This window comes from Harpia harpyja, chromosome 7, assembly GCF_026419915.1.
Source record: "Harpia harpyja isolate bHarHar1 chromosome 7, bHarHar1 primary haplotype, whole genome shotgun sequence".
Classification (NCBI taxonomy): Eukaryota; Metazoa; Chordata; class Aves; order Accipitriformes; family Accipitridae; genus Harpia; species Harpia harpyja.
Window position 1 is genome coordinate 3,188,805 of NC_068946.1, and position 21,027 is coordinate 3,209,831.

General features: G+C 44.5%; 1 protein-coding gene across 2 annotated transcripts in view; it reads left to right on the forward strand.

Moving 5' to 3' along the window:
• Positions 1 to 20,002, forward strand: part of LOC128144094 (Golgi integral membrane protein 4-like) — a 41,428-nt gene extending 21,426 nt beyond the window's left edge. The window contains exons 7-14 of one of the 2 annotated variants that reach the window (XM_052792446.1): positions 2,050 to 2,205; positions 2,338 to 2,616; positions 3,289 to 3,446; positions 7,359 to 7,567; positions 10,164 to 10,231; positions 10,535 to 10,699; positions 11,830 to 11,914; positions 13,320 to 20,002. In XM_052792446.1, coding sequence (XP_052648406.1) covers positions 2,050 to 2,205; positions 2,338 to 2,616; positions 3,289 to 3,446; positions 7,359 to 7,567; positions 10,164 to 10,231; positions 10,535 to 10,699; positions 11,830 to 11,914; positions 13,320 to 13,336 — 1,137 coding nt within the window. In that variant the 3' untranslated portion in view covers positions 13,337 to 20,002. The remainder of the gene's footprint in view (positions 1 to 2,049; positions 2,206 to 2,337; positions 2,617 to 3,288; positions 3,447 to 7,358; positions 7,568 to 10,163; positions 10,232 to 10,534; positions 10,700 to 11,829; positions 11,915 to 13,319) is intronic. The other variant, XM_052792445.1, reaches the window with a different exon arrangement.
• Positions 20,003 to 21,027: the final 1,025 nt, after the last annotated feature.

Below are 21,027 nucleotides of genomic sequence, written 5' to 3' on the forward strand. Positions count from 1 at the left end.
TTGAGCAAAGGTCCTCTGCTTGTCGTTACGTATTTCTACTTTTGTCTTGCTGGGTCAATGCTGAGTGCGTTTGCATCTGGCACGCCATGTGGGACCAGTCCTGAATTACTCTTCAGCAGAGTACCCTTAAAATGCTATTCGACCAACTGTGATGCATTAGAGAAAGCAATCAGCAGTTCAAGTGTGCAAACTAGCACATACTCTGAAATTTAAAAAAAACTTGGCTAGAGATGGCTGAGGCTACAAAGTCAAGCACTTGCAGACTGGAAGACACGGTGGTAGTTTTTGTGCAGCCAGTCTTAACTTTTGGCCCCTTCAGTGTTGTGACCAACAGGAAAAGTAGTTTGCAAGAAACAGCTCGCTGTCATTTCTTGCCAAAATTAAGAGAGAGCAAGAGTAAAAGGATTTGCCCTGGGTGTGGAAGACACGGCTCAGCTCCCTGCTCTGAATGTACTAGACAGTCGTGTAACAAAGTTGTGCTCCAACCATCTGTCTGACTGCTATTTCTGGCTCTTACAGAAGTGGCAGTGGTTGGTTCCAATGACTTCACAAAATACTTTGGACCGTTGTGACAATGAGCCTAGTGTTAAATCTTGGTTTTCTGTTCAGTTTTCTGATCAGTCCTTTGTAGCGTCTAATCAGTGTTTCATAACACAAAGGTGAATGGAATTGCATTTGCCTTCAGTGAGGCGAGACGCCATATGTTAGAGCAGACACCCACAAGGGCTCCCACCTTCTTTATCAGCACTGCAGTTCTTCATTGCAGTGTCGATTTGCACTGAGTATCCTGTTGTTGAAGTTTAGACGAGTAATTTGCATTCTGGACAACATGTTCATTTTCCAAGGATTTCACAAGCGCAGCCTGCAGTGGCTGTCATATCAGTTGGTCTGCCAGGTAAAATGGGGCATGGTGGCATCAAGTGATGTATGCACAGCTTGCTGTGACGGGGTGCAAACAGCATGTGGGAATCTGTGCATTAAGGCTAGTCTAAAGCTTCTTTCCCTCTGGGCTGACCACCTTAACAGCCTTTTGATGGGTACAAGTTTTGCTTCCATCTGGCTTGTTCTGACTGGAAGCAGTCTCTTACTAGCTAGAGCTATATCCCATGAACTGTTCTTGGCTTCCTTTTCCTTTCCTCATTCCTTTTATGTTAGCTTTGCTGAGTGGTTTTATTGCGTTTTGTTTTTTTAATGTAATTTTAAGGTCAAATTTCAGGGAGAAGAACTGAAATCAACAGAGCCTGCTCAGGAATTAATTTCCTGCTAAACTTGCCTTGCTGCTTGGAAGCTTTCCTACTCTGTCCAGTCCCTAATTTGGTCCATTTCCAGTTACCCTGGCAAGCATATGAAAAGCTCTTCCCCCCTCACTTTCCTATAAATAACTGGGGTAGGAGTGGGGAGCTTTTCCTGAGTAGTTTTTCAAGCCCTACTTTTCAGGGTTGGAGATGGAAGAAATAAGCTGCAGTAGAGAGAAAAGTGTCGCATTTGCCTAACAGTCCAGGAGAATCAATTTTCATCTGTCTTGCAAAGTAAATTGGATTGTTGAGTAGGATTATGCCAATTATTGTCAGCCCTGCTGAGATGAGCACATCCTCAGGAGGAGAAATGCCTCCACAGGAATAAAAAAAAAGCTGACCTGAAGGTACATGTGTGTGAGGCACAGGAGGAGAGGGAGTCACACCTAACAAGACCCAGGATGCAATTCTTGTGCAAAGGCAGGAGTTATGTCAATGGCTCATGCACTAAATAACATTGGGCAAAGAATCGGTGTCATGGGTCAGCACTTCCAGGGTAAAAGTATGCAATAAAATAAGATGCAAGAATGACAAAGGGGGAATGTCCATGAAATCTGGAGGGAAAGCTGAAGACTAGCTTGGGCTTGTCGTTAATGGTTGTGGATTATCTCCCGCCTTTCATATATATAAAATATCTTCTTTAGTAGTGTATCTGTGCTGAACAACCGGCCACAAAAGAGTGGCTATTCTCAGCAAGGAGTTGTTTAGCCCTGTTATTGTGTGAGGCTTCTCTGTACCCTTCTCATCCCCTCAGGCCCAGATGGAAGAGTTCAGGCAGCTCAAGGAAGCTCTACAGAAGATGCCAAGTTTCAAAGGAGGAGGAGCTGGGAAGGGGCAGCAGCAGTTTCAGGTGCCGAAGGAGCAGCCCATGGTGCCAGCCAACAGCCAGTTGCAGCTCATGAGGCAGAAGGTGTGGTACTCCCAGAAAACCCCAGGGAGGAGAGTTCTGCAGGGCTTCTGTGGGTTTTCAGCATGGGGCTTTGAATTGGAGGGAACTGAGCTTGTTCCTTTAGAGTTTGCTGTTGTCCTTTCTTCCTTGCAGGTTTTTCCAGTCAATCAGGAGAATCGCCCTGTTGGGAACCCACTGGCATCACAAGTCTCTGGGGTTCAGAAGCAGGCAGACAGCCCTCTGCTGCAGGGACAGAACTTGTACAGTAACGACGGCCCGAGGCCACAGGCTAATGTGCTCCTTACCCGTCCAGTCCCACCGCAAGATGCCAATTTGCTGCCAGATGCTATGCCAGCCTGGCCAGCAAGACGCGAGGATGGCCATGTGATCCGATTCACCCGGACCATGAACAGTCTACCAAATGGGAACCCAGTAAGTTCTGCACACTTGCTGCTCGTTTTGTGTAGCCCTTGCTTTTGAAGCTCAAAACTATGATATTTGTAATGACATGCATATGTGCATTCCACTTCCCTGATGTGGAAACTGTCCTGGCCCTAGGTTTCAGACTCCTGTGCACTCTTTAAGAGTTTGTGGTTTAGTGGCTGGGCTCAGATTAACAGGCTAGGGTTCTTGTTCTGGATCCTGCCAGATCTGCAAAGAGTAAATTATAAAAGCAGCTCCCCTGCCTCCTGGTGTGATTGAGAATGAGCTTATGGAAAGCAAATCTCTAGAAAAATGACAATAATTGCAGTGTGGTTAGACTATAATTACAGTAACTATTACAATGGCAATGTGTGGGGTTTTTTTTTAGAGGTGGTTTTGTTTTTCCTCTTTTCTTGGAGATTCACCTACCCAAGACAAGCTTGGGTCACATAGGATCCGAATTATTTCCTCTTGGCTGTGTGGAAGGAGAAGAACCTCTCTTACTGCAGGCTGTCTGGAGAGAACTGTAGATTTGTTCTGGAGCACTGCTGAATCGGTTGGTTTTTGATAAAGGATTTGTCTGGCCCATAAACCTGCCCAAATTCAAAGGACTTCTGCAGGTATCTGATGAGATTAGGAGCTTGTGTATATCCCAAGCGTATGCATGTGTCTTCTCTGCAGGATCTAAAGATGGTGATGCACATTCAGGTGAAAAGCAATGAGGAAAGCCAGGCTCCTGGATTGTCACTGTCTGATCTGAAACAACCCTCTGCAGCAGAAAAACCTCAGCTGCCAGAAAACCACCACTCTACAGGGAGCAAACAGGTGCAAATGCAAAGGTTGGTGGAACAAAACTCCCTTCTACTCTCAGTGTTGAGGCTGAAAGGTACCATACAGGCTCATCCCTGGTGTCTCTCTTTTTGTGTTTATTGTGGTTTCTACTTGCAAGATGGTTGAAGAAAGTGTTAGTTATTTGTTCCACTGTCATCTAATTCTTGTAACTGAATGTTCTTGCCAGGTCTCCATCTCAGCCGAAGCAGAAGACTAGTCATGTTGCAGGCAATGTTGCGTGACTGAATGCACAGACTGCTGTGGGTGCTGTGCTGGCAAAAAAAAAAGGCTCTTATGTTATTGGTGCACGCTCTGTAGACTGCCTTACTGTTTGGTGAAGTGTTTGTGTGGGGAGGAGAGAGAAAGAGGAGTTACTGCTGAGTGAGATCAGGTCAGCGCAGATTTCCTACTAGCTAGAGGAGAGGGTGGAATGGGGGAGTTAGTTCAGACTTCAAGAAATCTCCTCCCTTTCAATGATGGTGACTTAAATATCCTGTTTTGTTTAGCAAAGTGAAGAAATTCTGCATGATGGAAGCGACCCATCTGCAGCAGCAAGGGTGGCTAAAAATTCCTTCAGTTTCTATAAATAAGAGGCTTTAAGTTGTATATTAGAGCTGCAACTTGCTCATTTTTTCCACTAAATAATCTGCCAAGCTCTGCAGGAACAACCAGACCTTGAAGATCTGAAAGCTTCTCATCTCCAAGGTCATATGGTAATCTAGAAGCAGCAGGCAACCAGCCCTAATTAGGTACTACAGTTTTTTCTGGTTTTGCTTCTCTGTATTGTCTCGTCCGTGTTTTCTTTCCTCCCGGGGAATGGAGCTTGGGTTCCTGTTGCCAGTGCACTTCTGAGGTATGCTGGGGATTTTCCTTCACAGAGCCTGATTAGAAAGTGAGAAGTCAGACAGGTCTGAGCCCTGTGATCCCAAAACTATGGGTTTTATCCAGAATGGGGTAAAACAGTTTACAGCGATAGTTTATGCCAGAAATGAGGACACAACCAGAATCCATCAAACAGCCCAGGCTTTTGTCCTGTCTATGTTCCTGCATACCTGCACTTGAGATGATGTAGTTTATATCAACTTCAGCTTCATATGGAGAAGCCAAACCAATTCAGCCATATCAATAAAAGGGTCAGGGTTTATAATAAACGACCTGGAACCGGTACAATCTTCTGAGCTTAGCTGAAACCTTGGTATTAAAATTCCCTGCAACTTGGATCTGTTGCTCATATCGGACATCCTCAGCACAATGTGTTCTCCAGACCTGTTCTTGGGGTAAACGGGAGAGGAGAGCTCTGGGGAGGGGAGTGCCTTGAAAAGGGCAGAGGTTCAGAGAATGGCATGAACCTACCCGTTCCATGCAGGTAACCGAAAGGATAATTCCTACAGTATGTTATTTGTATTGCTGTAGTACCTGGGAGTATAGTCAGGGACCAGGATCCTGTTGTACTGGATGCTGTACAGGCACAGGAGAAACTTTACGGTCTCAGCAGCATTCACAGAAGACTAGTCTGTTTTGTAAAAGGAAGAAAATGAGACTGCAATTCATCAAAGTCTGGCCATAATCCAAAAACTGACTCTGAAAATAGAGCTTCCTCATTTAACTTATTTATCTCCTGTGTGTGTCCAGGTCATACCTGCTCAGTTTACTGGATCAAACAAGATTTAACTTCTGTTTTATCTGTAGAGGAGACTTCTGGATTTCATTCTGAATTCAGTCTGATCCTACCCATTCTTCTCTGCCATTTTTGTTCGTTCACTTAACTTGTAATCTTCCCAGGTCAGAGATTGTGCTTTGCATATTTCTTTAAAGGGCAATGTCCTCCCAATACTGCTTTGATAGATAACATCTACATGGACACACACAGTAACAGCACAGAGGATATTCTGCCTGTTTACAGGGAGGGACTTGCATGGGTGTAACTGAAGGTGAGGGTTGAAGTCTTGATGGCAGAATGACCTTTCCTCAGCTATGTAGAGCCTAGTGAGGGTATTGTCACGACTCAAATAGAAAATGCAAATAGTGGATTTGTTTGGCAAATGCCTTCTGAAAGGACAGAGATCATGGTATGTTTGGTGTGCTTTTCTTTTCCTGGATCTATCATCGAGAATTACTGAGCAGCTGGAGGCTGTTATTTACACTGCATGAGATTTGTGATAAGGAGTGCATAAACCAACTTTCTCCAGAAGGTGTTAATGCCAAGAGCAATATCATGCCGCAGTGGAGTACAAAAGAGGCCATGCATCCAATGCCAAGAACTGTTGCATTGGGTGGCTGAGACCAGCAGATTCCAGATGAGCTCTTGATGGCCAATTTGCATTTTGATGGTTTTATAATGGGGAAATCTGAGCTGAAGGCTGGGTTATGGTTTTTCGTACTGAAAGTTTTGTGTGGTGGTAGTATGCTGGCATTAAAAAGCTGCTAAAGCTAAGGCCACTTGTCCTTTCTCAGCAGTTAAAAACTTAAATGTCTTAAGTAGACTTTTAAATCTCAGCTGGCTCATGTAGCAGGACAGCCTAAACTAAGCAGTAATCCTGCTTGAAACTGGTGGTAACTTACTCAGATTAAAAGTTTGTTTCAAGTGCTTTTGAGAGTCCCTGTTATTGGGATTTTATTCCTTCCTTTACCGTTCTTTGTTTCTGAAGGTGTCCCTGAGTAAGGATATTTGGGAAGAAAACATTCCTTGTGAGACAGCCCTGCCTTCTGGGCTTTTCAGGGGTTCACTCAAACTAATTTGAAGATAGTCCGTTTCTTCTCTGACCTCCAATTAATTTCCATGCAGTGGAATGGTGTTACGCTACTAAGTACTCTGCTGCCGAGTCTCCAGTTGAGTATCCACATGAGCTGTGCTATTGCTGCAGGCAGAGGAGCATCAATGAAAAATGTGTTGCATTTGGCATATACCTTGATATCAAGTACTTGTCCCTCTGAGGCACTTCTGTTGAGAAGGAAGCAGACATAGATATTGGTGTAGACATCAGCAGAAGTGTACCTGAGGTGGAACCATTACAGAGGAAGGAATTCCTGACTATGATCTGCCTGAAAACGGTTGCCTGAACTCTCGCAGATAGATCTGTGTGTGAAAACTGATTTTTCAGGTCAGCAGATGGATGAAAACATTTGGGGGGGGGGAGTAGGAAAAGCAGGAAATCATATTGGAACGTGGCTTCCCTCACTGAAGGAAGAAATGATACTTTTTCCCATGTTCACCTAAAAAAAAAAATCAAAACAGTATGTGAATGTTTCCTTTCAACTAGTTCTATTTTCACTGTTTGGGTTCGTACAAGGGACAGATGCATGCTATGGAAGAGTTTTATAAACAGATGCTGGTTAAAGTATCCATCCCAGTTGCAAAGCTTCGTAAAGAGCTTGTAGCTTTAAAAAAAATTATCAGACAACGGAAACTGTTGTTTTGTATTGCAGCTTTCCTGTTTGTTTTGAAAGGTTTTTTTCCTCGTTGTAGGCAAAAATTCTACAGTTTTACTTTAGTAGCATCTTCATTTTAAATTAAGTTGGAACAATAAAGAGGATTTACGTTTCTGATATTTCTTCAAAAACTTACATTTGTGTATTTGGGTATGTGTGAGGCATGAGTAAGTATCTATTTTGAATTGGAGTTAATTGCTATGTGGATATGTTACTGTATCATATGAATAATATTAGAGCAGTTCTACAATAAATTGTGTTTACAAAGCATAACTTACTTTGTAGTTACGTGGCATATTAAATGTTCTTTCAAGCAGATATCACAGTGACTAATGCAATCTGCTAGTTTTGCCAAAAAGTTAAATTAGGACTAACTTCTGCATGTGTTGGAGTTTTTTTCCTCTGCTTGCCGTTATGGAATAGCATTATGAAATATCTCTTGATATACTGAAGCAGGGGGGGTTCTGTTTTGTTTTGTACCCTTGTTGCAGCTGGAAAGACATAGTTAACAAAGTGAATGCCCAGATGGATGAAGAACAAGTGCACAGTTACCCAAAGAGCCTTCGTTTTGATCCCAAGCCTGGGCAAGAGATGCAGAAAGGCAGCCCACAGCCACCCAGTCAGAAGAGAGGGGAAGAGCATCAAATAGCTGATCAGGAAGGCAAGAAGGAAAGGACAGATGATGAGGAACTCGAAATGGGTATGGTTTCCCTAATCCTATGCTGTACAGTACTAATTTGTTGCTAAGCAAGGTGGGGAGTGAGAAAAGCTCTCTGCTTGTGTTAAAGGAAAACCTTACAACTCTAAGAATTCTTGTGCTTTTATTGTCCTTGGTCAAATGAAAAGCCTGGACAGTTTTCCATTTTTGTTCCCTGTTGTCCTGCATCCTCACACATTCCCAAGGTAGTGGACTCAAAATCTGTGTAAGTAAAGTCAATTCTTCTTTCATTCCTATGGGAGTGATGGGGAAAATGTCACTGTGTTTTTTAAGACTTGATAGCAGTCTCCCATAGGAATTAATTTAGTTTTTTTAGAAGTGGGTTTTCTAACTTAGAGCAGAAGATTTCCCAACTGTGCTTAAGGGGCTAAAAGCAAATAAATTCAAGGGCAGCTAGTTGTATTTGTCAGTCAGCCAAGAGAGCACCTACAGCTATTTTAAAGTCTAGTAAGTAACTGCATTTGGGCAATTAGAGGCCAGCTCTTAGAATAGTGTGTTAGAATTCCTCAGTCTTCTCATCTGGATCTGTTCAGACCCCTGTGCATTGACTCACTCTGCTAATAACTGGTTGGGAGAAACATTTGATTTAGTGTAAAGTTCACCATCACACCATGAAACCAGCTAGTGAATAATCCATTAGATTATGCATGTGAGGGCAGAATCTTTTCTTTGCCTCATTTTCCAGGTGAGGTTTATCAGTTGTTGTGTGAAACAAAACAGCTGTAAAATGACTAGACCTTTCAGAAAATTACAGTGGGTGGGTGGGGGCTCGGAGCACTTACATAGGTCCAGTAACAAAGGGAAGGTTGATTTAATTGCAGCTGTATGTCTACAAGTGTAAGAGGGAAGCTACAAACTTCCTCTGGAAGCAAATAAAGACGACATCAAAAATGTATTGCAGTAAGCCAGTCAGGCTGTGGAGAGCTAAAATGGGCTTTCGAGTAGAGGTGTCGAGTCTGAGAATCTGTGCAGAGATCCTCTGCTGTGCTCAAGAGGCCAGGATATACAGTGTGAGTACTTTGTAAACAGATTTCTTTGCTGCAAACAGACTCTACCATCAATTTCTCTTGCACATGTGGAAATAACCCATAAGATCTGGAAGCTAGCTAGTTACCTTTGTCAAAAAGAGACACTGAAATGTAGGTATGACTAATGCTAATTCTGTATGTTGCTAGTCTGAGGTAGAATGACTAAGTAGGTGGCTTTTCATGTAGCTAATTTTTTGCTGCGGTCTTAAATGCATTAAGGCAGGGAAGCTGGGAGCTGAGACTCCTGTGAGCATCTCATTTGAAATGCTGACTTGCATCCTCTTAAACATTATAAAGATAGTCTCAGCCTGGTTTCTTGACAGTAGGTTTTGGCTCTGGATTTGGAAAAGAGGAGGGATGTCATGGGGCAGAGATGAAGGTCAGTAGTTCTAACTGAATCTTGGATCAAAAGGCTGAAATCACCCAAGATGGGTGATTTCCTCCCAGGCTACTGGCTCAGTTCACTCTGTGCACATAAGTCCTCCCTTCCAGAACAGCAACAGTTAGGTACCTAACAGCTAATGTGCATACAGATGCCTGCTTGGAGAGGAGGTTCGGTATTCCTGTGCTTTTCCACAGCTATGTTTAGCTGTTATTTCATGTTTTGCTGACCTGATTTTCAGCAAGTCCCCTTAGAGGAACTGAACTAATTGGTTCACATCAAAGTGAATTCTACCCTGAAAAGAAAAGGCCTCATTGCAGGTATGAGAGCATGAGGACCAATAGCCCTTGACCTCTGTGTCCTAATTGGAATTAACAACCAAAGTAGTGACTCGACTGCCCTGGCTGTGCTGCTGTCCAGTTGGGAATGCTGCTGTCCAGTTGGGAACACTGCTGTCTCACAGGCTCCTTTAATGTTTTTAGGGAGAAGCACTCAGCCTGTGGTGAGTGCCAGAGCTGGGACATGTCAGAGCCATATCAGGGTGAGGATTAGGCCTTTACTTAGTTGAAAGCAAAGGCTGTATTTTTAAAAGGCTGTATTTTTTTTTTTTTGTCTCATTAGTACTCTCCTCCTGCCCTGACTGTCCCTTTACCTGGCAGAGGAAGCCTGCCTTTTGTTCTTGTCAGCAGCTGTGTGCCAGTGAAGGGGAAGGTGGCACCGACATACTGACCTGCCATGGTCTAGTTTTGCTCCCGGTGATGGTCTGACCGGCTGCATGGCTGGGTTGCTGCTATAGATGCTGCCCAAACGTAGCAGTGGCATGAGGGAAAGATGCATCTTAATATAGTTTAGGGCCTGAATTCAGAGCTGGTTTTTGTCTTTGTATCATATGTGTATCATTCAGTAAGTTACGGGCGTGCTTCGACACATGCTTATGCTCCAGCCTTGGGGACAAGGAAGCAGTTTGGGCAGCTGTAGGAGCATAGTGCTGCTTTGCCCTGAACTCTTGCAAACAGCATTGAAGAAGCATTCCTCTAAAAACTTCAGTGTCGAGACAAATCCCTGCTTGGCATAGAGTTAATACAGCTGCTCCCCAACAAGTGGGAGTCTTAACTGGTGACGCTAACTTTTGAGAGAGTACACTGATAACTGTCCCTCTTCCTTGCAGATGCAGGAGTGATTGAGAGAGAGGAGAATTTGCATTCTCAGAAAGAGACTGTTGCCCAGGAACCAATGGTAAGTAACACTGTTATCTGGATGCTAACCCTAGCTCTGAATAAGAATCCAGCTGTCCCATTTAAGTCGATGCTTTCCCAGAAGTTTCTATAACATGCAACTCCAAACTCCTTCGTTCTGGAGGGATTCAGAGGGATAACAAAGACCGGGGTTTTTGTTTTTTAGGACCACTAACATGCTTGTAGAGAGGTGCAGCTGAAGTGCTACAAGCCAGCACTTCCCGCTCACTGGTGAAGGCGGCAAGCCTTCTGTATCCCAAGGGGATATCCTGCCTGGTATTCATAAGAGGCTTTTCTTATCCAGATGCCAGATGATGCTGCAGATCCTGCCCAGGATCCCAATAACCAAGGTGAGGATGAGTTTGAGGAAGCTGAGCTGGAGAGACCTGACTTTGAAGAGAAGGTGGGAGGTTTGGAGAAGTTCAAGGAGCCCAGCGTAAAAGAAGAGTCGAAGGAGAAGCCACTGAAGGTGACTGACCTGAGGGCAACCAGCAGGGGCCAGGGAGAGATCCCCACCTATGAATGGGGGGAGGCAGAGAGCTTAAGGACTCAAATCAAAACATCACGTTCCTGGATGGATCCATATCCCACTGCAAGGATATGGCAGGCAGAAGAAACCTCTTTGAGTGTGAATCGGTGGGTTGGTCAGTACCAGAACTTGTTCTGGCCCTGTCCTCTCTGCTTGTTGAAGTCATCCCTAGCATTTGCAGCACCTACGTGGCTGGAGAGACATTTTATAGGAGATGGCTCGCTCCACAGCTATTATTGCAGAGGTCTGTGCCTTCAAGCACTTGAGAGACCAAAACCAGAGACAATAATATGCTATGCTTGGGTTCTGGTCGGTGCAGCCATTGCTGTTCCTGGGGTGGGTATGCAACAAGCTGTTGGCAGCAGTGACAACACGTGAGAACTCTGCCTCTTTGTTTGCCTGCTTGCAGATGGAATCCATTTATTTTGCAAAGTGCTGCTTGCTGTCTGAAGCCAGACTCTGCATCAGGGAAATGTTAGCTTGTTTTGACAAGCAGCTGAGTGTTGCTTGTTTTAAAAAGGAGTGTTTTATCTGTCAGGCTCTAAAATCATGATTAATAGTGAGGTTTAAAAAAAAAAAAAAAAGAAACCCAGGCCAATGAAATCAAACAAGAAAGAGATGCTGGCACCAACAGAGCAACACCTCCTTAAGATTACTGAAAATGTGGAAAGAATTAGTGACATAAATACCTGAGTTTCAGATAGGGCTGTGCTGTGCTCCCTAAAGCTCCACCCTAAGTAACTTCTAGATTCCCTGCGGCTCTGGAACTTGATGCAACAGAAGCATGTGCAAGGGTCCTGGCCCTGGGACCCTCCTGCTGCAGGAGAGGCCTCTCTCTCCACAGTGGAAGGAGCTGGGCAGTTGCTGCCAGCAGGTGAGAAGACAGACTGGATGGAGAAAGTACAAACGGAGTCTGGGTTGCCTCATGGTCTCTCTGCTGACGCATGATTCCTAATCTGTAGCCCCGTCTTCCAGACCTGGGGCTCTAATGCAAGAAAGCTGTATCCCTGGCTGGGAATGGAAGTAGGATGGGGCACTGTCAACAGTGTCTGACTTTCTGTATTTTTCAGGATGCTGGCAGACCTGCCAAGCCCAGGGAAGACCCGATGGATGACTATCAAGAAGATCAGGAGCAAGAAATTGTACGACACCAAGGTTCTTCCTCTTTTCCTCTCTGGTGTGATTGTTACCTGGGTATGTTGGTAGGCGGGAGCTGAGTATGACTCAGCTTTTGGGAAACCAGATGTGAGCACTGACTTCAGTTTTGTCTCTGCCTGCTCAGTGAATTGGATCTCCAGAACAAACCTAGAGCCCACATACCTCTGCTCCCCTTTTCTTTTTCTGGCGTTCAGAGTACCCTTTATGCTCTGTCTCCCTTCCTCATTTCTTTCTGCATCAATCTGCAGCAGTTGAGCTGTGAGATGCTTACCAAACAGCAGCTGGGGTGAATTACAAGCTGTGCCAGTGCAGCTAGGCAAGATCAATATGTGTTTCTCCAAGCATCACCCTGGGTTTATTCCTGTGGTGAGAAATTCACTGGGAGCCCTGTAGTCTGCTGCTGCACAGGTCCTACTGGGTCTAGCCTGTGTCTGTGGAAGAGCTGGGGAGAACTACACCTGTGCTTTGAGAAGGGTCATTGGGTTACAGCCAGCAAGTCAAACAAAAGTATGGGTGGCAGAAGAATGTGATGTCCCACTCCTGAAGGAAGTGTGGGAGGTGGTGCGTTTGGGCCACAGTTGCCAGGAAGCAACTGCTCCTCTATTTGGCTGAAAACGGGTATTATTGCTGTGTCGCAGAGCCCCAGGACTGCTGTAGTCAGTGACAAGTTGGCATTCCTCTAGGAGAAAGATTGGAGGCCACCAAAGATTGAGAGCATGAGTACTAGACAGAATCACCTGGTGCCTTCTGGCTCACATAGGTAGAAATGAAGGATCCTCTTCCAGTCTAGTTCATCCTCTCCTTGCCCTTTGTGAGTGGCTGCTGCTGGCTTTTTCTGCAGTTTCAACGTGATTGCTGAGGAATCGAGGGTTTGGGCTGCCTGCTGGGAATGAAGGGAGTGGGGAAATAAGGAGGGGGCAGAACAAAGTTGATGTCAGGAGCTATCCTTGCCCTGTGTGTAGAACCTGGCTTGTACACTGGATAGTCAGACCTAAAAGTGCCAATGCAGGCTGTGCTGACTGCTGCACATTACGGGTGGGATTTGTTACACAGTTTTAAATGTGGTGGATGTAGGATATCTTCTTCTATTCGTGTAGTAGTAGCAACAGGCAGAGATCTTAAAATGGCATTGTAATGCCAGGATATTAAATGGGCATAAAATGAACAGGCTAATCATGGCAACACAGGCTTCTTACCTCTGTGTCTTGGCTAAGTGACTTGCCAATGACACCTAAAGGTCCCTGGCAGAGCTGGATTCTTCCCTGTTTTCCTTAGTTTCCCAAGCTGGGCCGGTATGGTAGAACAGCTATACTCAGAAGCAGCATGGTGCGCTGCTAGTTAGGGTCTCCTTTTCCAGACCTTGCTGATTTTTCCTTGCTGGCTCTGTTCCCTCTGCACCCAGGAGGATCATGGAGGTGAGGTGGATGACAATGATGACCTGGAACTTGTCCAAGACCAGAAGAACCATGCAGGCATACAGAGAGCTGATGGCAAGAGGGATGACTACTACTGAAAGATGCTGAAGGAAAATGGAATATGCTAGGAATGAGGGGATGGGAACTCCTCCTGGGAACTGGCTCCTGTATTAAACACTGCCCAGAACAGACAAAGGCAGGAGGAGATAACTGTCTCCGCAGGCACTGAGCAGGGTGCTTGCAGATGTGCATTACATCTACATGTGTGGGGCCATTGCTGCCTCTCTGGTCAATAGCATGGAAGTGCTCTCAGACTGTAGGAATGATTTTATCCTGCTGCTTTTCTTAGAAGCACTTTTTGATTTATTGTGTTCTTCACCCTCTTGTTTTCCCTATCCCCTCCCAAGCTGGAGAGTTTCTTTTTTTTTTTTTTTTAACCCCCTGGGCAGCGGAGGGGTGCCTGAACTTGTCCTTGGACTGACTCGACTGATTGCTAATACAAAGGAATCTGTCTTCATAAAATATTTTGCTCGGTAGTGTTTCTTTAAAACATCCTTTGCTCCCATCAGAGTAAGGTGGAGAGGAAGTTAGCCTGCTTTTTGTCTGGAGTAATGCAAGGGTGATGGCTAACCATGACTACCAACAGAAATGACCATGTGCCAGCCAGTGTATGTGTGTGCATGTGTGTATATGAACAACTGGATCCTCTTCCTTGTGCAGTGATGCTTCCCAGTGACTCAGAGTAGAACGCTGTAGAGTTCTCCTTTCCTTGGCTTTGAGCTCTGACTGTCCTGCTGGGCTTGGAGCCTCCCCATCTAATGCTGTGAATCTTGTCTTGACATTGCGGCTGCACCCTGGGTTCCAGGAGATGTGGGCTGGCCTGAGCTAAGACAGGCTTTTCTGTGATGGTGGCAGGGACTGCCACCAAGAAACAACTGCATCCTTGCAGTAACCTCTGCAGGTCACCAGCTGTGGTGAATGAAGTGCTCCATGGCACAGCTGCCAGTCCCTCTAATGGGGTATTCTTTTTACTTTGTGTAGCGTTTCGGTGGTGTGGATGCCCTCAATGGGACGTGAACAGAGTCTGGGAAGGGCCAAACTATCCACTGCTTAAAGTTCTCAACTGCAAGCAGCAGGACGGGAGCAGACATTCATTTCTGTGATGAGTGTGTTTGCTCAAACCTTACTACTATTCATGATGCAGCTGCAGCATCCCAGCACAGCTGTCCCTACTCTGCCCTCCTCAGGCTTTTGGCAGAACGTATCAGAGCATATCCCAGCCTGCGTCTGCCTCTCAGACCCGTAACCTCCTCCCTCCCTATCTTCCTGACATACACTCAGCTTTTGGCACCTCCCTAGGTGCCCTAGGTTGTTCAGGATTCCCAAGCAAGCATGAAAGGCTTGCTAAGGGTGAAATCTGGTGCACAGGAGGGGAAAAAAAAAGTAAGGAAAAGTATTTATGATGGTAGATATGAAGGAATATTTGGAGCCCAGCTAATGCAATTCCATCCCGTTCAGCTTCTTTCCAGTCTCCCAACATTTGACAGGGAACTAAGATAAATTTTGCTCTTTCTAGACAGGTCTGGTTTTTAATCAGCAAGCTGGGTATTTCTAGTGTTCTGTTGATTGGTAGATTGAAATCTGTGGTGCTTTGCTTAGTCTCCAAAATGCATCTTGCCTGACCTCAGATAGAAAGAAGGAATGAGTCAGCTGGAGTCCCTGGAATTTAAAATGGAGGCAGCAGAAAGGAGAATGGGCTTAATCATGATATTGCAAAGCCTGGGAGCTGGTTTAGTCATGAACAGGGCAGAGCGCTCACATCTCTTACCTTGTGCAAGACCCATGCATCTGAGCTGTCTCCTGCTTCCTTGTCACCATGTCAGAAGTCCTGGACTCTGGGACCTCACTTGTCAAATGCAGCTTGTGGTTGAATGTTGTGACCTGATAGAAGATCAGAGGAGAGACCTTTGTTCCCTATTTGAATTACTTAAGCTTTTTTGTAATTTTTTTGTTTTGGGGCATATTTTGTAAGCACTTTTAGACACTTGGAAGAACAATATTTATCTCCCAATAAGCTTGGTCTTTTTCATTCAGACAGTATTGATCTTTTTCTTCCACTGGTTCTAATGGAGCTTGAAATTAACATGTCATAGGACTTCTTGGTTCTTTGTTTTTGTTCTGCTTGTGTTTCTTACCAGCACAATCAGCTGTGCAATTCAAACTGTGGGGTAGATTGGAGTAGTTAATGTGGCTGGCGCTCTGCTTGCTTTGTGTGGAAGCAACAAGAACTCTGCTTTTCCAGATGCTGCCCTTTCTAGAGCTACAGCATCAGGTCAGCTGGATGGTACTGCTGTTATTACAGAGCCCAGTAGAATCATGTTGTTAGGACCTCAAATACCTGATCTGCTGCTTGCTGAAATTGGGGAGGATGTACTTGTGCGGGGAGACCACAAAGAGCCTCATTGCAACGGTTTCGAACTCTGTGTTCCAAAACCATGTGAGAATACAGAACTCCTCACAGGTGAATACTGATGATACTAGCTTTTGGGAGGACATGAGAGAGCTCCTGGCTACAGAGTTCTACCTGCAGCCATGCCTAGGCACCTTATCTCAGCTAAGTTAAGAAAGTCAAAGATGGAGCACCCCAGCCACAGTCACTGTAGAGCTGTTGTCAGCAGCACTTCAGCTGCAACCCACCACTTGAGAAGAGCTTTCTCAGGCCTGGAAAGGAGCATTCAACCTGCAGAGCGTTCTCTGCCTTTCTTCTGTTTCTCCCAGCTTTCTCCTGGATCAGAAATCTGGGAGTGGTCCAGCTCCTATTTAAATTAAGCTATTTCATTTGAGAGCTTCAGCAAACCCCCAATTTATAAATAGTTTTTTGATCTTTCCATTTTGTATCGCTACCTAGAATACCCTGCTTTAAGTGTAGAGGTATCCAGGCTTCAGTGTGCACACAGATCTCCAGAGAATATGAATGCTGTTCTAGGGGCTCTGTACTCATCCTACTTGGTATCTTTGGGCAGAATAAGCAAAGGTGCCAGAGTCAGAACAGCAGCCAGAGGCTGTTCCAGGGAGTCTAGGATAAGATCTATTAACCAAATGCAATAGCTGCTCATGTAGCCCACTAAGTAGCTCACTCCAAAACTGTTACGTGGTTTAAGATATCCAAAGTGACTTGAAATGGTTAATGCTGTGTTAGTGCTTTATGTTACCAACCTTGCTGTATGATGTAAGACTTCTCAGCCTCCACCGTCTGCTATAAATAGCACATTCAGAATAAGATTAGCTGGAGCTGCAGTTATCGGTTCAGATACACATCCTGATCAAAAATGCCTCCAGTTCTCAGCCAGGCTAGTAAGATGTCATTGTTTCACAGTTCAGTGCAGGATCAACGACCAACACAGTCTGTGGCACGAACTTCAAACCTGCATGCCCAAGCTGCCCCAGTGAGATGTGTAGTACAGCTATCTGCCTGCTGAATTTCGTTCACGCCTCCTCCATGCTTCTCTTAGCCTGTGCCTGTCAGAGTATGTAAGTTCAGACCTTACTGGAAGTGAATGAAGTGCTGGAAATAGAACCCCAGTGGGGGTGAGACTGCATGCTGATTCAGAGAGACTGCAGGAGCTATTTAAATGAGGGGGCAAATTCTCTGCTTTTGCATGTCTAGGATGAGTAATCCTCAAAGTTATGACTTGGAGGGAGCTGTAGCAACTCAGCCCTAAATGTAAAGCTCCCTGCTAGGAGAATGCTTTAGCAACCATATGTCTCATGCTGCCCTTAACTGAGAGCTAAGCATCTCTGCTCTAGGGATTGTCTGCCCTGGCTGTATCCAAGACTAAAATTAGCACAGTGTTGCATAAATTGTTAGCTGTGAGTGGTTAGTGCTTCCTTGTCTGGCCTATAGCAAGTTGCCCCCGTTTTAATACTAGGTTCACTGTTTCCTCTGACAGGAGATGAAACAGGAGACTAAACGCAGTGGAAGAGAACCAGAAAAGCAGAAAATCTGTGGTGTTGGGTCTGTCTGAAGGCCTATAAAGCAATATGGGATGTTACTGATTTTGGTATGCTGCCTGGGGGTTCACAGCTTAAAGCAAATTATAGTGTTTTGCCCGAGCGGCAAACTGTTGAAGCAATATGCATGAGAAGTCCAGGCTGAGTTTTATTGCAGACGGGGGCACAGAAGAAGGTCTTAGGAAACAGCTGGATTACTAAGAGAGCAAACAATGAGACAAAGTATTCATATGAAGCCAGTGCTGGCAGACTGACCAAGCCAAAGCATGTGTTTTTGCTTGTCTCTTGGATAAATAATTGTCTTTTCCTTAGAGACATAGTGCAAGGCCAAAGGACGCAGCGCAGGATAAGGTATAGTTAACCCGTAGTGTTGTTACAAATTTTTTTTATGGGTTGCTCTTTTATTTTCCTTTGGACTCCAGCAAGATGATGTAGATTAGATTTCTGTAAACAAATATATTTCCAGGGTTCACATGATGGCAAAGTATTAAGTGATTTGGCCACATCTTCAGCCAGATGATGAGAATTAATAGTACATTCTGTACCCTTACAAATAAAGGCATGGATGAGGAAAACATATGCGTATTGATCAGTTAAATGAAATTTCTGTTTAACGAAGCCTGCTTCTCTGTAATCCACTTCTTACATGGAAACCTGTTTAGGATTATTAGGCTTGTTCATTTACATGGCATTTTTTAGGGGTTAAAATGTGACAATCTAATAGGAGTTTAATGAGATGTTTTCTGTAAGACATCTGAAATAGTTGGGAGGAGAAAATGCCCTAAACCCTTGCATACCATAGGTGTGAACTGTCTGCATATCCTCAAACCAAGAATGTCCTCTCATTTCTAATAATATATATGTCTTGCTTAAAACTAACAGCTGTTTCTAAGGATGACTATTGTTCAGATTCTATATAGTTTGAGTGAGACTGGCTGTTGTAAAATTTAGGGATTAAATATGAATCTAGCCTAGACTGATGGAGTATAGGCCTGCCAGGGAAGGAACATCCTTCAGTGCTCGTTCCTTCTTTGCACCTTGCAATAATGTATGTCTTTTCACCTCAGCCTACATCTCTCAGTGCCATTTTACACTTGACCGCTTCTGGAGTGAAGCTTGCTGATTTTGCCGAACTCTGTGCTGCTTTAGTATTGGAGAATATCAGTATACGTGGAAAAAACGAGGTAGGCTTAAGTATCACTGACAGGAGTTAGGGTGTTCTATAACCTTACATTCATGTGCCTGTAGAAAATCTGGAAATCAAAGGAATATGTGTTTAGTCAGATGTCTGGTTGTAAAGAAGACTGTGTGTCTCCAGTACAAGGGTACGCCTGTAAGCCAGAAGGTCTGAGGATGACAGTGATGGCACAAGGATATATTCAAACAGCTTTCATGATTGTTTAGGTCAGTTCACTGTTCCGTTCAACAACAAACTTGTTCCAGCCTATAATCACAGAACCAGTTATTGTGATCATGCTATGTAAATGGCTAAGTGAAAGTCCGTATGCAGGTATACTACTGCCTTACGTGAGTCAGAGGTTCAGGACTCGAACCCAAAGGGAAGAATATGATCATCTATTCCAATTCCTGGTAATTTTGGCAGTCGTTCTGGGAAAGACACTTGAGGAGGCTTCCACAGCTTTCCGTGAAATGAGGTATCTCTGCTTAGCTTGTTTTTCCCTCTTTTACAACTTCAAATGGAAGTGTGGAATGAAGTCCAGAGCTAAGCGTTGTGGCACGTGCAATCAGGTGTCTTCACTGCTGTGCCATTTTCCTTTTCTGTCCCAAATGCCAGACCCTTCTGTTGGATCTCTCAACAGAAGAAATCAAATTGCGTTGCAGATCATAAGCAACATCAGAGGCTGGTGCCAGATCTCTTCCCTCGTCACTGAAACAATGACAGCTCTGGAGTGCAATCTGCCCTTAATAGTAGTTAGGAGAACGGCACAAAGTTTAAGGAGGCAAAACTTGCTTGGTTTGGCTCCAACCATCTCCTTAACACCCACACATTTTCCAGGAAGGGCTGTCAGATCTTCAGTTTTGCATCCTAGCCGGAACTTCCGCAGGTAAGTTTGCCTCAGCCACCAAGAAGTGCCTTCAGCAGCACAGCACCTCCTATTGTTCTGTGATAACCAAGCATTTTCCGAGGAGAGCAGCCATTACTATGACTTCAGCATCCTTTTCTATGCTGATCCTATTTTTTTCATCGATTCCTATTGATACCTCTTGGTATCAAAAGAGATTTCTAGCAATGTTCTATAGGCTAGCAGACACCCTCTGCCCCCAACATTAAATTTGGTTAAAAATTAGATGTGGAAATAACTTGTCATATTTGGTACTGTTAAATTATGTTTAAAGTGTTCCTTAATAAAACCATATACTTTAAAAAGGCAAGTCTTCCAGACAGGAAAAGGTGTCCTGATATGAGACCACTTGGTCATGTTGATGTTCAGTGCATTAGAAAACAAAACTATTTAAACAAGTTCCACATTGCTACAAATTACATTTTGTATATATTCAAGTTAACACCTTCAGTGAAGTCCAAGTTGTATGATTTGGGTTTGTTTTTTGTTTAGGCTATGAAAGAAAAATAGGCTTCAGAATCTTATTTTTGTTATATTTTAAGCTTATATAAGACAATAAACACTTTTAAAGAAAACTTGCGTAGTAATCTGTAGATCTTGTATTTCCAAATAGGTAACACAGTGAAGAAAAACTACACCCATGTTTTTAGGCACACTTCTGGGGTTTTTAACCATGTAACCTGGTAACTGTTGTACTTTACAAGTTAAATATAGACAAATGCTTATGTTCTGCTATAAAAACTGGAACAGGACACTATGTAAAACCTGACCAAAACACAAACCAAATAAGCCCCCACAATTTTTTGCGTGGAATGAAATCTGCAACTCGGAAAAGACAGGACTTAAAGCAGCTTTTTACCAATTTAACTGTTCAAGAATCTTCAAACATTGCTTAGGTTAAGTATGTATTTTTTATTATTGTTTCATTAGAGAGCCTTTGTTTCCACGTTCGGACAAGTCTCTACTTTAGTGTAAATCTTTCAAGGTCGTTCAGAAAGCAGTACGCTGTAATGCTACGACAGGGCACTACTCTTGTCTCCTTCAGCCCTCTTCTGTGCTGCAAAATAAAAGAGCTGCCTTGAGATCGAACGGATGGACTGTGGGTTGGTCCTGCTGCAGCGAGGGAAAAATGGCATTTGTTAGAAGACAGGAGTAAGAGAAGTATCTTCTTCCTGTGGCCTGACAGGCTAGCGTGCGCTGAAGATCCACAGCTTTATCGCTGCTATCAGCTGGCCTCCTGGGGGACTCACGGCTTTCTCCCTCGATTACATCCTTGCCGCGTTTCTCTGAATTTCTGGTCTCAAGGGGTTAAAGCAGCCTCGGTCTGCAGACATAACCATTAAAAAAAAAAAAAAAAAAAATTCCACGTAACCCCCACGTCTTTGAACAAGGTCTGCTTCACCTGAAGGGGAGCTCTGTAACTTTCCCCAACCCTGCCCTCGACCGAATCTCTTGCTGGTAGCGAGACCCCGGTGGCAGAGGCACCCTCCCGACCACCGATGTCCGGCATTGAACCCGCCTGTGCCCCGCGTTCGCCAAATCCCTTGGGGACGCAGCTCCCCCGGGGGCCTGCGCGGAGCATCCCGCACCGGCGCCGAGC